Source organism: Diplotaxodon limnothrissa, linkage group LG8 (genome assembly GCF_057381915.1).
Source record: "Diplotaxodon limnothrissa isolate DT_005_m linkage group LG8, D_limnothrissa_male_GT1.1, whole genome shotgun sequence".
NCBI classification, from domain to species: Eukaryota; Metazoa; Chordata; class Actinopteri; order Cichliformes; family Cichlidae; genus Diplotaxodon; species Diplotaxodon limnothrissa.
Window position 1 is genome coordinate 2895893 of NC_140603.1, and position 17731 is coordinate 2913623.

The 17731-nt window shown below is 42.3% G+C and overlaps 1 protein-coding gene across 1 annotated transcript in view; it reads right to left on the bottom strand.

Annotated features, from left to right (window-relative positions):
• Positions 1–17332, bottom strand: part of jmjd1cb (jumonji domain containing 1Cb) — a 116500-nt gene extending 99168 nt beyond the window's left edge. Inside the window, exon 1 of the mRNA XM_085361162.1 lies at positions 17177–17332. Within this exon, the coding sequence (XP_085217288.1) occupies positions 17177–17332 (156 nt within the window). The remainder of the gene's footprint in view (positions 1–17176) is intronic.
• Between the last annotated feature and the right edge of the window lie 399 nt (positions 17333–17731).

Here is a 17731-nt window from a genome sequence, read left to right on the forward strand (position 1 = left end):
GCGTCGCTGTGACGTAATCGGTCTACAAATGCGGCCTCAGGAGGATGCAGCCCATGAATTTGGACATGTCCAGAGTATAATCGCAGCCTTTGCGGTTAGAAAATTGCACTTGATCATGTCGCGATATTATCGCAAATGCGATATATCGTTCAGCCCTACTTCTGACTGTTGATTTCACAAAACAGGCAGCAGAGCTCTGAGCTGCTGGTGATGCTACTGCATTTATAAAGGCACAGTTTTCTTGAATTTCATAAATCCAAAATAAATCAATATTGTCGCCTGCATGTGGGGATAGTACTGTTTGCTGCTTTGATGAAGAAAGAAAGAGCCGACCAGCATTCAGCCTGCTGATGATGATGATGATGATGAGCTCTTCTTTGGGAGGGAATATTTTCTCTCTCAGGAAACAAGAGTTAACTTGTTTAATTGCAATTCACATTCCAGCTGAGACACGTCAAATACAGGAGCTACTGAAGCAGTTTTCAAGGCTAATCACACAGCAGTGTTCAGGGGCGGTGGTGGGGCCTACTTAATTAAAAATACTGCTCTCCATTCATAAAGGTGACATTACATAAGTGTAACTGAAGCACAACCATTCAGGTTTCACAAACTGAAACCATCCCAAAGCAAGCTTATATTAAACTCAGTGTTTTAATAATCACTTTGTACTGTAACAGCTTATAACAATCAAAGAACTGTACAATGAACTCTTCACAGGCAGGTCTCCAAATATTATTTCCAGCATGTTAATGTTTTTTAATCTAAGACCAATTTATTTCAGCTCTAAATGTCCAAAATAGTAAGATATAGAGTACTGAGGTCCAGCCTGGTATCTTCTAATGATCAGTCCTACATAGGGATGGGTACCGGTGTCCGGTGCCATGACGGCACCGGTTCTGACATAAACGGTAGTAACCAGACTGAAAAGCAGCGCACATTTCGGTGCTTTATTTCGGTGCTTTTTTTTTTCCTGAGCTGTGATACACTTCTAGCCAATCATTTTACGTTTCCGAGGATAGTAGGCGGGGCCAGGTACGTACGTTCAGTTAGAGCAGAGCTACAGATTAAAAATGTCCAAGGCGAAGCGGTCAAAGTCTGGCTCTACTTCACAGCAAAAGATGCAAACTCAGCAGCAACAAGTGCTTTAAGCTGATACTGTGATACTGTCAAAGGAGGTAACACCTCGAATCTGATGAAACACCTGGCGACGCATAGCGTTTTTTTTAAAAGCCCAGAAATGCGTCGTATTTGATAGCTTGCTGCGAGACCTCACACCGAGCACATCTACTGCGGGTGTGGTGCCTGTTATCAGACCCGGAGTTAGCAACATCCCCCAGAAACCCGAAGAGGAGAGTCCTGGCCCCTAGCCCTGCCAGTGTAGCAGGAATGATGAAGATGATGATGCAGCAGCAGCCGTTCTTCTCTGCGTGAGTAGCTTCATGTTGTTCGTGTGTAATTTACGTTGAGTAGGCTAACCACGTTACTACATTAATGCATGTAAGGTGAACTAGCAAACATCATCATAGCTACATGCGGCTGTCTTCCTGTTTGATGGCAGATGCTCCCTTCACCCCGGCCAAAAAGGCTAAAATGACCAAAGAAAAAGTGGAAAACAGCTGAACATGAGAGGTTTTTGGACAAAGTTTGTGTTTTTTTCCATTGATTAAGCACTGCTTCCAGCCAAGAGTGATGCCATATATGCCCCATAGCTGCAGAAAAGGCTAACATTGTTATCTTTTTACAAAAAAACAGCTGAACATGAGAGGTTTTTGGACCAATTTTGTGTTCTCCATTCTTTAAGCACCGTTTGAGCACCGGCACCGTTTCAAAAGTACCAGTTTGGTACTGGTATCGGATAAAACCTAAACGATACCCATCCCTAGTCCTACATGTGAATGATGGTGAAGCTGACCTCATGGCTGATTCTCAGTCGTTATGTATATTCAGCTGAGACTGAAGGAGTCACCTGGATGAGTGACGAAAGGTTGGTCTCACTGAAAACTCCACGTCCAGATGAACAGGATCAACTTTTTGGGGATTCTACATGTGAGTCTGTTTTTTTATGCAGCATGACGCTAGCTCGAGGCTCTAGATGATGAAGCATTATTAGTCCTGTATGAAAATGTCACTTTGGCTTCACGTGTCCTTCTTTCTTCATGATTCTTTCCACCCTGACATGACTCCCAGATCCAGATGCATGACGCATCCCCACAGCAGATACTCCACGTTCATGGATCATGGTCTTCAGGTTGTACGCCTCTCCTTCTTTCTCCAAACATAAGCAGCATTTCTGTGAGCTCCATACTCATCTCATCGAAATTGGAAGTTATCCTTTAGTTTGAACTTGATTTTATCATAAAGTTAAAGCATATCATTAAACAGCAGTGGTTTTTGCTATGGCTCAATAGAAAAGGACCGTTTTCGGGGGGATAAGATGAAAAGCAAAGATCAACGAGAGATCAAGGACAAAACAAAACCGTGTCCATCCGATGCTGAGCACAAAAGCCAGATCTCTGCTGTTCTCTTGAACCAAGCAACAGCAGCATGTACAGAATTAAATACAGAGGAACAGCAATGTTTCTTATGTTTATTTACTTGACTGCAAACTGTGGTCACAGTGAGCTGACATGCTTTCCCTCTCTCGCTCACTCACTCATTTACTTTCACTGTCATGATATTCAGGCAGGAGCCTGAGAAGCTGAAAGGACGGTGTGACATTGCTGTTAAGCTTTACTACGCTCGAGTATAGCGCGGGATATGGATTCATAATTTCACACTGGTACTGGATCAGTACGCATTATCAGCAGAGACCCACAGCCAAAGATCCGGATCAGGTCTGACCTGGATCAGGCTGGATCCCAGCTCTGATTCCATCAAGACAAAATGAAACAGGATTTTAAGTGGACAGCATATTAAACTTTGTTAAACTCAGTTTAAACTCACATGTCAGTCTTCACGTTCACATGATACACTCTCTGTCAGGTCACAAGCTAACGGTGTAATTCTTGGGTAGCTATGCTGGGAGAGACCCTGAAGCTCTGAAGCTTCAGGGAGAATTACTGTGAGGCTTACACTTCACCCACTGGCTTTGCTACCTGGCAAACACAACAGGAGCAGACACATCACAGTCACAAAGACTCCATCAGACACACTCAACTATCTCAGAAGTTACTCTCAGCTTTATGGCACGAAACAGAGCTGGGAGAGCGCTTCACTGTTGCTGACTTTTGTTTGTTTCTTTTTGTGTTTCTCTGACATCTTTGCAACATAATAACACATCACTGTTCCAGTATAAGGACTAGTAACATTAGATGTCTTACAACCTTGCATTGCTATGTCTTAGTTTAAGAATGCATTTCAAATAAACAGAAGCAGTTCAATACTGATGTGGACATCAGTGCCAATATTGGGTCACCGAGTCATTTGGTTTAGTGCTTATGGACACAGCAGCAGAGAAGAAAGTGGCATTAGCACTACGCCATCTGGAAAGAGTTAGCTAGCTGCTGAACGAAGAGAACAGAATGAACAGAAGGCAGCAAAGGCAAAAACAAGCTCTTTAACGTTTCGACTGCACTCTTAGTGAAACGGAGATGAAGCTCTGCTTTGAAAGCACTACACACTCAAATACACGGCCCTTCACTTTGTTTTGGGGTTTTTCTTGGAAGAAAAAGAGATGTTTCTATGTCTGTATTGCACAGGCAGAGTGAAGCTGGACTCCACAGGGGAGCCATGCTTTCTCCAGTCAACAGTCGTTCCACCGTTTCACTCTCACAGTGCTGTAAACCTTAACATAAGTGCACAAGCGTACTCTGATCTCCTCCGCATGATGTTCAGTGCACGACTCTGCTGAACTATGTTAAAGATCACTCATTAGGGAGCAGTATCCCTGCATTTCAGTGTGTCTTCACTAGAAGCTGCTCAGCTGCACTAAAATAATTGTTGCATGTGTAAAATGTCTGCATTGCATTACAGGACTGTTAGCTTTTAATTGTGCAAATGTCATGGACACCACTGTATTATATTGCACATATTCTATCAGATGGTAGAGCAGTGATTAGTACTGTGTGGTCAATGAACATCTCTGTCTGAAATCAACTGAAGACGCTACAGTTGGAAAGGATACAGTGTGCTCAGATCCTTTGTAGATCTTTGTTGTCTTGTGCTCTGTGCCTCTGCTGTAAGCTGGCACTGAAGGAGTTAAGCTCTGTGCAGCGGGTGAACTCAAAGGAACTGCCATTCACGTGGCTAAGCCGCTGTTGCTATGGGAGAGAGGCCAGACAGAGGAGAAAGAAACCCCTCTCTCTCACATTCCCATTTTCTCTCTCACGTTCCCTTTCCCTCCTCCTCTGCTCTCGTTCCCTCTCTTCCAGAGAGCCTGGCTGGCTACAGAACCAAACGGCTAATGAGAGTACACAGCTCTCTCTACTCTGTCCCTTCATTTTTCAAATAACAGCCGCTCGCTCCTTTCTTACAGCTCCTCTGAAACATCCTCTCTCTCTCCTCCGTCCCTCACTCTGTCTCTCTGAATGCCAGCTAGTGAGTCATGCACCAACAGCAGAGGGCCAGGCTCAGCGTACCAGTGTGTACATCTATCAGTTTCTCTTATTTTCAGGTCCAAATCAAGGAGCTTGTGATCAGAAACATTTCAGTAGCTTACCACAGCCGCTGAAATGTTCACATTTTTCAAAAATACAAACAGATTCATTGCTGAAGAACATGAAGCACAATATGAGTTCAGAAACATGAAGTGTCGCTGCTTCTAAAGAACTAAGAATCGGGAGTCTGGTTCAGCCAATAGCTGATATCAGCCTGTGATTCAAGTATCACACTGTGGTGTACGTGAAAACAGCTGTTTTACCCACTGCTGCACCACCTAATAGAAGAAATCACATTCTATTCACCACCTCTCCCCTACACTCACACACATACATTCATATCTTTTAATGCTACTGACCGTCTGTCATTGGCTCTTTACTGCAAGCATACCTGCTGCTGTTGGTCATGTGCCATACTGTCTGTGTACACAGGCTCTTTTTGAAGACAGACAAACAGTATTTTGATTCTCCTGCATGTCCTGTGCATGCAGCCAACTGTCTTTGACTCTAAATGAAAACAGCAAACGGCAACATCCATAAATGAGATCGTCCAAATGACCTGCACTGTCCCTTTAGTCAGTGCTGCACATATTACACATAACTGTGCATAGGGCTGTTCGATATAACCATATATATCTGATGACGATATAAAAACATCTATCGTTTCATAAACTGTTTACAGCAATATGTTTTCAGTGGCTGTATTCATTAGTTAAAGTTCTCTCTTTCTCTTATATTTAATATAACCACACTACGGACGGACAAGCACCTGTTTTTATGCGTTGTCGTTAGCAACAACGACGGTAACACCATCGCGTGTCCGCTTGTTTATTTTCTACATAAACCTTTCACAATAAAGCTCAAGATCCTGTTGAGACTTTTCAAAATAAACTGAATCACGTGAAAGAGCAGATTATTTACGGATGAGAAGTAAAAAAGACGCCAGGAGCTAAAAAATAAAGCTCAGACTCAAACGTTAGAACAGGCTTTTCCCCGCAGCACGCCGTGTAATAAATACTCACAAAGAAAACGGCGCCGTTACAACTTATGTCTAAAGATGTATCTCCAAAAGTTAATTCTGTTCATCTGGACGAAGTGACGTCTTCAGTCTCAGCTGACTGCAGGTTCCAATCTTATAAACAGGACATGTGCATAATGACTGAAACCAGCCCACTGAAGGAACAATGGGCTGGGAGGTCAGTTCCTTAATCTTAATTATGCAAATTCTCATGACCACTGATCAATGACCACTGATCAATGACCACTGATCAATGGCCATGAGTACCATTGACAGAGAGTTGGGGAATGGCTGCCTTTGATTTAGTTACCTGGATGATTGAGCAAGCATCAAGATTAAAAATGTATCGTTTCATACATCGGTTAAAACACTCGACTCCAGCTACACGACGCGCAGCTGGAAACACTTCACGCAAGACGAGCTGCCCGAGATTCACAGACTTTACAGAAAATGTTACATTTTTGTGATTTATATGGTTATCGGACGATAGATGTCTTGTATCGGGATATGAGATTCTGGTCATATTGCACAGCCCTAGGTGTGCAGAAATCTTTTTGAGCTATTTGATCAAACAGACGGACAGAGGTAAGAGACAAAGAACCGACAGTGGGTTTTGCATTTCCTGCTATAACGTCATTCAGTGGTTAGCATTCAAACTCATTTAATGGTCAAGCGATCAACTTAGATTACACCTCGTCTGCTGGACTATACGTTTATCGCCTGGAAACTGGATCTACACATACAGCTCGGAGGTAAACTGGAGTACAGCACATACAATAACTTCCATCTGGGTATACCCAGCAGTTAAACAAAGAAGTATTCGGTATACTCGTATCACAGCCGGGTCGAGGCAGGAGGAGGTTAACGTGCACCATTTATTCTCCACACTCTGTGCTACCCAAACAGAAGAAACTCAGGTAAAGACTAGGGCTGCCACGATTAGTCGACTAGTCACGATTACGTCGACTATCAAAATCGTCGACGACTGATTTAATAGTCGACGCGTCGTTTGAAGCTTTGTAAGATCACAAAAGACGCAGGAATAAGTAGCAGGATTTAAGAGTGTAATAACGGCCTGACACAGAAGATGGCAGCACTGCATGTACAAGGATGCCAGCTGCCATTAACCCCGAAGAAGAAGAAGCAGCTGTGTCCCAGAATTCATAGCGCGGCCCAGCTCAGTTTCCAACAATGGCGGCAGCTAGTTAGTTTTAATGTTACTCTTATTATTCTTTATGGGTCACAAAATAAACGTTTAACATATTTTCAGGCGAGAATGTAGCTGTGTAAACCTCAAATATCTGCTCAGTTTATCAAGACACCACATATTTTCAAAAGCGCTCCGACGTTTTCGGAGACATCTGTTAGCCACTAGCTCGATAGTTAGCCAGGGCAAGGCTCACCCAAATCGTTTTCAAACCCACTGCCGTCTGTCGCTACTCAGGTTAAATATATATGAGTCACTTAGATAACTTAAAAATGTTATTGTTTGGCTTTTTTAATATTTTATTTGTTCCTGAGTAAATCGGTTTGGCTGAGATTAAAGTTATAGTTTTTACACAGCTGAATAAACATCAAGCAGACAGCTGATTATCAGAAGTGTGAGATGCTCCAGAATATACTCCAGTGTCCTGTTATATTTTAGATAGCAAGGAGTTTATTAAACTTCACCGAAACAATCTGCAAATTTCATTAAAATTTAATAAACTATCATCTTTTCTTTATTTTTAGTTAGCACAGACCTTAAACACTTAAAGCTGTAAGCTAATGATAGTGATATAAGAGCAGATGCTGCTGGTGCAATAAGCTGTAGTTTTACGTCCAATGGATGATGACTAATCGCAAAAATAATCGGTGACTAGTCGATTATCAAAATAATCGTTTGTGGCAGCCCTAGTAAAGACACACGTGGACGTTCATATACAACAATGAACAATTTAGAACACCAGAATTAACATAAGTGGACTTCATCAGTTAAATAGCTGAGATATAATTATTCCTTAATGGTGGCCTCCCAGCACACAGTGGAGTTTGCACCGTCAGATTAAGCTTTCATTTAAAAATCAACACTGCTGACGTCATCATCCTTGGACACAACCCTGCACTGCAACAAACACATCATGTGGTAGATACATGAAAAACAACTAATTCCACATAAGTAAAGAGAGCATCCAACACATAAAATATAACGGCAGCTTTTTAGAGATGTGATTATTATTGCAATGCTTCTTTAAGTCCAATAAGGGCACCGACCGGAGCCACAGGTGAAGCCAAAAGCAGACTCCATCAGACTAGATGCTCACCATATTATTAAAGGACTATCAGGAGAACATTAATCAGTAATATTAATGTTAGTATAAAGCACACCCCGCTCAGTACAGTGGATCCCCCTGCATGACAAAAACAATCACCAGAACAGACATGACCAGCATCAGCCTGGCACGGTGCCCCAGTGGGTCTAAGCCATACTGGGAGCACGGTGAGCCCTACCAGGATTAGGCAGGCGATTAAGGTGTTACCTTATTGTTGTTTATAAAAACACATGGTAAGATTTAGAGAAATCAACGAGGTGGTGTGCTTCAGTAACCATGACAGCCAGCATCTATGGTGGTGGTAGTGACAAAACCATAATAGGAGATTTATATTGTTCATCACAATCTTATCAGGTAGGAATGGTTGGTGTCTTTGCTCACAGAGAACAAAGTGTTCTGTTTAAAATTCATCTACTGAGGCTGCCGGCACGCCAGCTGTCACTCTATGCTTTGTAGTGTCCCACTGGCACAGAGCAACCACGTTTAATATAACGAATCAGTAGATGACAAGATTAAGTGAATTATGTTTCAGGGCCGACTGGTTTCAGCTAGGACAGAAGTCGGGCGCATTATGTAGCGGGTAAGTTGAAGCTCACTGCTCACAGGTAGCAGACAAACAACACTCCACTCACCCTGTGCTCCAAAACTGAAGACGGCAGCAGAAGAAAAGATGAACGCATGCGAGCCACAGTGCCTCCATCAATCCATGTGGGAGATGTTCCAAACTGAATGAGTACAACCTCCTCATTACTGGCTACACAAAAATAGCTTCGCTCACATTCTTTGGTAACAGTCTCGTTAGAGGGCCCAGCCAGTCTCCTGGTTGACTGACAGCAGCGTTCAAAAACACACAGAACAGCTCTGGGCTGGACTGAAATGAGTCTGAAGTGCGACACAAGTCATTTATTGAGTCGAGTTGCTTTTATGAGAGACATCCCATGGTGGCGTTGATCTATACTACTTATTTGGATCCCAGCTATATACAAATTGAAGAAACATTTTAGACATTAAGTCCAGTCAAACCATCTCAGTGTGTAGTATTGCATTACCTCTTTTATGCCAAATCAGCCAAGCGTGAGGACAGAGGTGCTGAAGCAGTCAGACGAGCTCAGGTTTACTCGCTCCTTATGCTTCCTCCCTACATGCTTTACTGAGACACTGACTTTGCTGTGGAAACCCCACAGGTCAGCTCACATGTTTTGATTTATCCGTGACATTGGCCTACACAGTGCATTATGTAGTTTGCTCAAAGCCGTCTACAGAAAAAGATCCTGACTAAACAAAGCTGTTCACGTAGCTGTTGATTCATGCCTACACTGAGAGCTTAGAAGGTTTTCCAAAGAGCTCGGCCACGCACTGTTATCCTCCAAAGGTAACCCACTCACTGAGCTGTGATCCATTACTGAAGCCTTCCCACAGAGTGAAAACAGGGCATGAGGTTAGCTGATATGATGACAGTTTAATACTACTTTGCATTGTGTTTTGATTTAATTGAGTTGAATTATTTGGGGGATGATGATGTGAAATTCAACATGAGGCCAAAATGTAATAAAAACTACACAGTCTGTCTACACACAGAAATTAAATCATGTGAGTGGTTTGTGTGATGCTCATTTATTTTATGAAAAATTAAAATGACTGTCCTTTTTCTTTAGATGTATAATCATTTTCCAGCTCACCACTGTAACGTCGCTGCATCACTCATTACTCACTGTGTTGGGTTTTTAACACAGAAAACCAAAAGATGAGGCATTTACCTTATAGAGCAAACAGTCAGTGAGGAAGAGAAGCTTTAATGGAAGAAAGCAGCTCAGACGAACAACTGCAAGGTTTGGAGCGGGCGGATGACACCACCTGATGAAGGCGTAGACACTGATGATAGCAAGTGAGTCAATCTGCAGGACGATGCTTTGGGATCTTCCTTCTATAACTCAGTTATACATGCTCTGCTGTGAGAGCGGAGTACTGGAAGTTTCACTGCTCTGGCTGAAATATTACACAGTCAAAATCCTGATATGGGAGCTGTTTGGTGTGTCCGCCCTCGCACACTGTGCAGAGCACATCGTTCAACTGGACGGTGATTCGGAGAGCTTGGGAATTCTCCAGTAAGGCATGAGAGGTTAGTTATTTCATTCTGTTTAGCTTCATTAGTGCTTTCCTGCTGCACTTTGATGTATTTCTATTTTAAAATGTTGCCGTTAAATGAACTTTTGAGTATTTTCATGATACACAGCTTTACTGTTGCTTTGCCTTACCTCCTGACCATTACTTACACAGGGAAAAGAAATTAGTTTTACTTCTGGTCTGTCAAGAAAGTCCTTGAAAGTGCTCCAGTTCAATTTGTTTAAAAACTGTTTTGGAAACTTGAGCTTTTTTCTAGTTTGACCACATTATCTCAGTAACTAGATTACTTCTTACCACTACAAGCGAGAAAAAACAAAGCGAAGGAGATGGTACAGTGGCGATTTTTGTTCCTTCCACAGATGTTGATGATATTAGGATTCCCAATCATGCCATGATAAAAAAAAAAACTGTTATGGTTGCAGTGTGCCTGGGAAAAGAACAACTTAACCCCAGGATATATAGGGGTTAAATTACACCGTAATATTACATGAAATGCTCCTGATCGGACGTTGTGGACCTCTGCTCTGCCCACTGATTGTGCCACCTGGCCCTCTCGTTATGGTGCAGAGTCATTTCTTTGCAAATAAGATGGGTGGAATATCGTACACCCAACCTATTACAGGGAAAAGTCAACCACAGAGTATCAGACTGAAGCTTAGTGCAGCAGAGCACAGTGCACCTGACTCAAACACCCTCTCCAACAAGTCATCATTTAAAAAGTGCTCTACAAACCTTAGCATCAGTTAGCATTACTGCTACCTGATGCATTCTCTCATTTCAGTGCAGCTAGCCATCAATGAAGAATCACTTACTGCTTAATAGACAAAGTGAAAATGGACAGCCTTCCTTTGGTTTTAACATTAAATGTATTGCTGCAGCTAGGAACAATACACAAGGTTATAATACGTTTTAGCATTATACAGTTACACCATGCCACACTAAGAACAGAAGAACAGCCCACTGAGGTCTGACAAGGTCCTGCAGGAAGCTAGAGCAGCTGCTGACTAGAGGAGCCTAATATATTCCCAGGGATATCTAGGAAGCCCGAGAGCCTGTAGAAGACTTTGTGGCTGCTGTATGAAGCAATGAGGTTCAGTGTGTGTGTGTGTGTGTGTGTGTGTGTGTGTGTGTGTGTGTGTGTGTCTGACAGCAATGGGGGAAGGGTGCATCCAGCCATCCCAACTTGGCTTCAGATTACATTTTGTTTCCTTAGGCACCAGAAAACAAACCACTAACATTTGGTGGATCTCGTTACCGCGCGGCACAGACACCTCACAGCTTGGATGTCATATTGCAAAATGTAGCTCAATGCACTGATGCCAACCTAATAAATAAATATAACCATTCTACACATTTCATTTATTTACCTGATTGAACTGAAACGAATGCTATAACTAATGTGAGAAACGTAGTACTACAAGAATATCCTGAAGAATTTGCAGTACATTTAAAGTCTTAACTGTGCTCAGCTAACCTCCCAACAACATCGTTTTTCAGCTTTACATCCTGTGTGGCTCACGAAACAGACACAAGTGCTTCTTTTCTCCCAAATCTTTTTTTAACTATTCAATTATATAATGAAATTTAGAGTATTTGTCGACAGCTCTATGAGAGATTTTTACAGAGCATAAAAGAAATGAGTGCGCGGTGGTGAGAAGCTCGGCCTGAGATAATACAAAGCTTCTTCACAATATTAACAGAAATTTTACAATATTTTTTAACCATGTAACAAAATGAATTGAAGACCATGTGACTCATATGTACAGTCATGTGACTATAATTTGGACTGACCTGTTGAAGAACACATTTTAAGTGAAAACTGAAAAACAGACGAAGCACCGAACAACAATGCAAAGAACTCAAATCCATTGTGTCTTGTACAGAATGATATAGTATATGGGTCTATTTCATGTGGACTAAGCCTACATCTACACAAGAAGCTGACAGCATCTATTCTGCCACATTTATTCCCTCTGTTTCTAAACAATGTTGTTATTCACGACCCAACACACACACTCACACACACTGCAACACCCATGCATGGATTCTGTATGTGGAAGGTTCTTTTCCACTCACAGCCTGTTATTTTCTGCTGATTAGCCACACAGTGATGGACCGAAGGCTACAGCCTTAAAAACAAACTGGCACCAAAGGTTCTGTACACACACACACACACACACACACACACACACACACACACAGTGGATTGTAATGAAAAACAAAAGCTCCTATAGGCAATGACCTGGCTGCCCTGCCCTTTCTATTCACTGTGAATCCAGATGAGTTTGTCAATTTTGTGTCTAATGTGCCAGAGTAGAGCTTTGCTGCTGAGCTTTGCCTTTTCTTTAAGCATGTGTCACTGTCTCTCAAGCAACTGAAAACTATGGGGGCCTATAATGCTGTTTAGACATTGTTTAATATGACTGCTTCACAGATGTTCAGCTCTCGGGTTAATATTTATCATTTTATATCAGTTCCATTTAAACCTGCTACCAGTTTGTGTTTCAGAGTGCTTGCAGAACCAATACTGGCTCAAATGCAGAGGAACTCACAAAAATCATCAATGGAGTAATTTATTTTCATTTTCTGAACTTTATTCTTTTTAAAAATCCTGCCAGAACCGAAGCAGAGCTAATTAAAATGACTTTAGGCTTCTCAGGTGGCAAACACCTAGTGACACTGCAAATAGATTAGGAAGTAACAAGAGCCTGACATGATATGACATGAGATGGAAAATAAACACACGTAGACTGAATCTAACCCTGCGGCTACTCATTAAATATCATTATAAGCAGAACCAACTGTATCAAACTAAACTGTTATTTCATCAAAACAGATACATTGTATCTTATTAACTAACAGTTATGACATTCTGTGTAACAGGATTAAGATTTAGTTACAATGTATTTGTAAGCCTGCTCCTGGGCAAAAAGACGCTCGTGAAGAGATAAACAAACACCTCTGGCAAGGGTCACTCTGACCAGGAGAGGAGTGAACAATGGTTCATGTCACGTTATGTCAAGCTCACTGAGATGAATGAGGCCTACAGGTTGTAGTCCAACATAATGAAGTCATAGTTAAACTGCAGGACACTGAGAAGCAATCAGTGTTACTTGTTTATTTGTCAGAAAGTACTTTGAAAACAAATGATTTGAAGACAAACAGAAAACAGCGTTTAATCCATCCATCCATTCGCTTCCACTTATCCTTTTCAGGGTCGCGGGGGGCGCTGGAGCCTATCCCAGCTGTCATAGGGCGGTACACCCTGGACAGGTCGCCAGTCTTTCGCAGGGCCAACACACAGGGACAGACAACCATTCGCACTCACATTCACTCGCACATTCGCACCTAGTGGCAATTTGGATAAATCAATTAACCTATCCCCACAAGCTGCATGTCTTTGGACGGTGGGAGGAAGCCGGAGTACCCGGAGGGAACCCACACAAACACGGGGAGAACATGCAAACTCCACACAGAAAGACCCCGGCCTGATGGTGGAATTGACCTCAGGACCTTCTTGCTGTGTGGCAACAGTGCTAACCACTGTGCTGCGTTTAATTCAGTGTTATTTATATAGGACCAAATCACTACACTCAAGGTAGGACTGGGTTAACATGAGGAAAATCTAATATCATGATATTTTTTTGGGCTATATCACAATAAACGACATATATCACGATATGTTTACAACCTCCAAAACCAAATGTTATTTTGAACCATACACCGTTCAACATTTTTTTTCAACATCATCATGAATTCATGAGACAAAATAAAAACTGAAAGTAGGAGTAATAACGGAGTAATAACGGAGTAATAACGGAGTAATAATGCCTTCGCAGCGTGTGGGAGAGGAAAACCTCATATGCAGACAGCTTAATATTTCTATGGCAATTTATACTCAACATGGCTTTATCATAACCATTAACCATCGTACATGCAAAAACTAGCAATACATCGAGTATATTCGATATATCGCCCACGCCTGACTGAAGATGTTTTATATTAAAGGTAAAAATCACACAAAGACAATTATGATTATTTCCATGCTCACTGACTCAATCCACGAGTGAAAAATGCAGAAGTCAAAATACCAACGAGTTTCACTTTTTTGTTTTCTCATGTCATACCTGGGAAAACTCTACATTAACTCAATCAACCCTGATAATATAGCTTAGAAGACCTTTATAAACAACCAGTTACCAACAATGACCTCCAAAGCACCCTGTACCAACCCTTGAGTAAACACACAGGGTATATGGTCACTTAATTCGGAGCTCTTCATATTTACACACAATTGTTAAACTGTCTTATGCAAAATGAACTCTAGAAACTGTGAGTAGCCAACATGGTTGGCTAACCATGCAACCAAATGAATACGATATGAATACGTCTGACCGATCACATCTCAGTGCATCAACGCTGTCTGTGATCAGGTCACACGGACCGCACTGCAACAATCAGAGAAACAACATATTTTCTTTCTTTTTCCAAATCAAGTAATAAGCTCTTCCACTCCATATAAGAGTTAAATAGGGCTGTGCGATATGTCCAGAATCTCATATCCCGATATAAGACATCTATCGTCCGATAACGATATAAATCACAAAAATGTAACATTTTCTGTAAATTCTGTGAATCTCGGGCAGCTCGACTTGCGTGAAGTGTTTCCTGTTGTGCGTCGTGTAGCTGGAGTCGAGTGTTTTAACCGATGTATGAAACGATACATTTTTAGACATAAGTTGTAACTTTCTAACGTTTGAGTCTAAGGTTTATTTTTTAGCACCTGGCTTGTCTTTTTTAATTCTCATCTGTAAATAATCTGCTCTTTCGCGTGATTCAGTTTATTTTGAAACGTCTCAACAGGATCTTGAGCTTTATTGTGAAACATAAACAAGCGGACACGCGATGGTGTTACCGTCGTTGTTGCTAACGACAACACATAAAAACAGGCGCTTGTCCGTCTGTAGTGTGGTTATATTAAATATAAGAGAAAGAGAGAACTTTAAGAAATTGAAGAAGAAGCCACTACAGCGACCATCAGAACCATGAACAAATATTGCTGTAAACAGTTTATTTTGCGACACCACCAAATAAACGATAGCGTAAAATGAAACGATAGATGTTTTTATATCGTCGTCCGATATATATCGATATATCGAGCAGCCCTAGAATTAAATGCAACTTTAAGACAGTGAAACCAAGAGGATCGTCTTTACAGGAATTCTTAAGTGCTGTTCTGTCCAACGGATTTTTGATACACACTCATTGATTTCTACTTCAGCCACAAACGTGAAAAACATTAAGGGGCGTTCTCTTTTTTCTACATTTGTATCTGCTGAGTAATAAATCTCAGTGAGCATTAACAGTAAATATGAACTTTTGGCCTATCTGATCAGAGACACTTGACAAAGGCCTGGCAACCTGGCTTGACACACTTCCTCTAATCTACTCTCAAATCCCTCTCCACTGTATTCACTCTGATAGTTAAGCCCCTTGCTAATGAGACTGTGCCACACTGTATGGAATTAAAGTAGAACACTACTCCATGCCTAAGTTACATCACAGACAAGGACCAGCTCTACTGGGCATTAGTAATCTGGGGACACGGCTGTTGTCCAGTACAAAGAAGCACATGTCTGATCTAGTGAAGGCACCAACAATGTTTTGTTATGAAACTGTAATTAATTCATGAAAGATAACCACCCATGCCAGCCTGATACTTTGATTATATGAATAACAGAAAGCAAGGAAGGTGTGACAACACAAATTCGTCCACTCTCTAATCAAAAAGACATCAGTATTAATCAGTTGCATCTATGGTCTGCCAAGGACTAAGAACACTGAAAAAAAAACGTTTAAGCTTCAAAATCGTTGGAAAATATGCAAGAAATTAACTTGACAAATAAAATCATACACAAAGAATAAATCCGCCACAGAGCTCTGTGACAATCACATGATTAAATTCGCCATAAGCTTTAAAGCCAGACGCTTTACTGCTCTCAAAAAAGGGAACATATAGACAAAGACAACAGGCTAAAGCATCAAATCAGAGCTGGGCTGGGGCTTCTGCCAGTTATCTGCATAGGCAGTCAAAAAAGACTGAACAAAAGAAAAGGGGAGAATGCACTATACACTGCGTTCGCCAGCCAAGGGCTTGTCAGGGCAAATATTTCATTGTTTGCTGGCTTTGGCACGTTAGCCCGTTATAAAAAATGCCTCTTTATAGGAAGGAGGGGTCGTGTATTTACTGCCCGGCTACTATTACGAATGCAATTATTACACGTGAAGCGGGAAACGTATGGGCACCTGCGTGACAGGAGCGTGACAGAAGGTCCTTTTTGAAAATGCAAACCATATATTTTACTTGAAGACAAAATGGCCTTTGTTCAGCCTGCAGCGAGCCTCTTCTGTTGTGTGTTTGGAAATCCTAGCATTCCCGCACCCGTGCGCAAGTCCGAGTGGCCACAAGAAATGCCCTAATAACACGGACGGAGACTAGTAACCACGAAGTAATAACGACTATTTAACGTCTGTGGAAAGCCAACTTGACACGCGTCAGCTGATCTGCAGTGTAAAGCAGGGACTCAAATTCCTACACATGCTTTTCTCCAATGACAACATGAGCCATTCACGTGTCACTCGGTGCTTCGCATTGATTATGTGTCAATCGACCCTTACAATATCCCTCAGGCTGGCAGAGGCACACCGCGCTTCAAATGATCTGGGCACTAACTGAATAACCAGCCCACTTATATCAGTCTGAGCCACAGCGCGTGCCTAATGGAAGACACAAGTTGGAGGATTTCGTGTAAATAAGCGCAGAACTTAGACCTGAACTAACCGTTTGCTTTCCAAGCTACCACGCATTGACTCGCAGGCTTAAGCGGTCCGAAAACTAGCCAAACTCACACGTAAACAATGCAACACATTCTACTAATCAGGTGTGCATACACACCACAGACTCCTGCGTCCGAAGAGTCGCAGCGACCGAAAAGAAAGCCGCAAAATAATTTCCGCCTGGCAAGCCTACAACAGTGCCTCGCAGGCTAGCCACCAACCACAGAGATTTTCCCGTTTGCTTTGCATGTAACAGACAACTACGAGGACAAAGTCAGCATTTTCCTTACCGTCAGCTCGGCATTGTCGCTGTCACGATGGTTGACGGCCCGTATAACCCCGGACCTCCACGGCCACCGACCAATGTCGCCGATTTCAGGCGGCTCGTCACCGCTGACACAGAGGAACCGCTTCCCGACCAGCTCCGGCCGAGCCTCGACTGCCATGGCCCTTTGCTGGTCAAACCCCCCCACCCCCCCCGGAATAAACTTCCCAACAACGACGCCCTTGCAGACCTGTAACTTACGACATTAAAACAGCTCTAAATAATCCAACGGATGGGAGGAAAAGGAAAAAAAGAAAAGTTGGCCTTGCTGAAAGATGAAAAACCGACCCGGGGGATTTAAACGTGTAGCAGTCTCCACCCGTTCAAGCGTCAGTCGCCTTTTCTCTCCACTTGAAAAAACGGTGGAACATTGAACCGCAGCACAGCCGCCATCCATTGGTGTTTCTCCGCTGATCCCTAGACATTCACAAACCGCAGCACGCTGGTGTCCCTCCGCTCCGTCGAATAATTGGTACTATTTTTGCTAATACTACACCGACTATTACCGCCACGAGTCGAG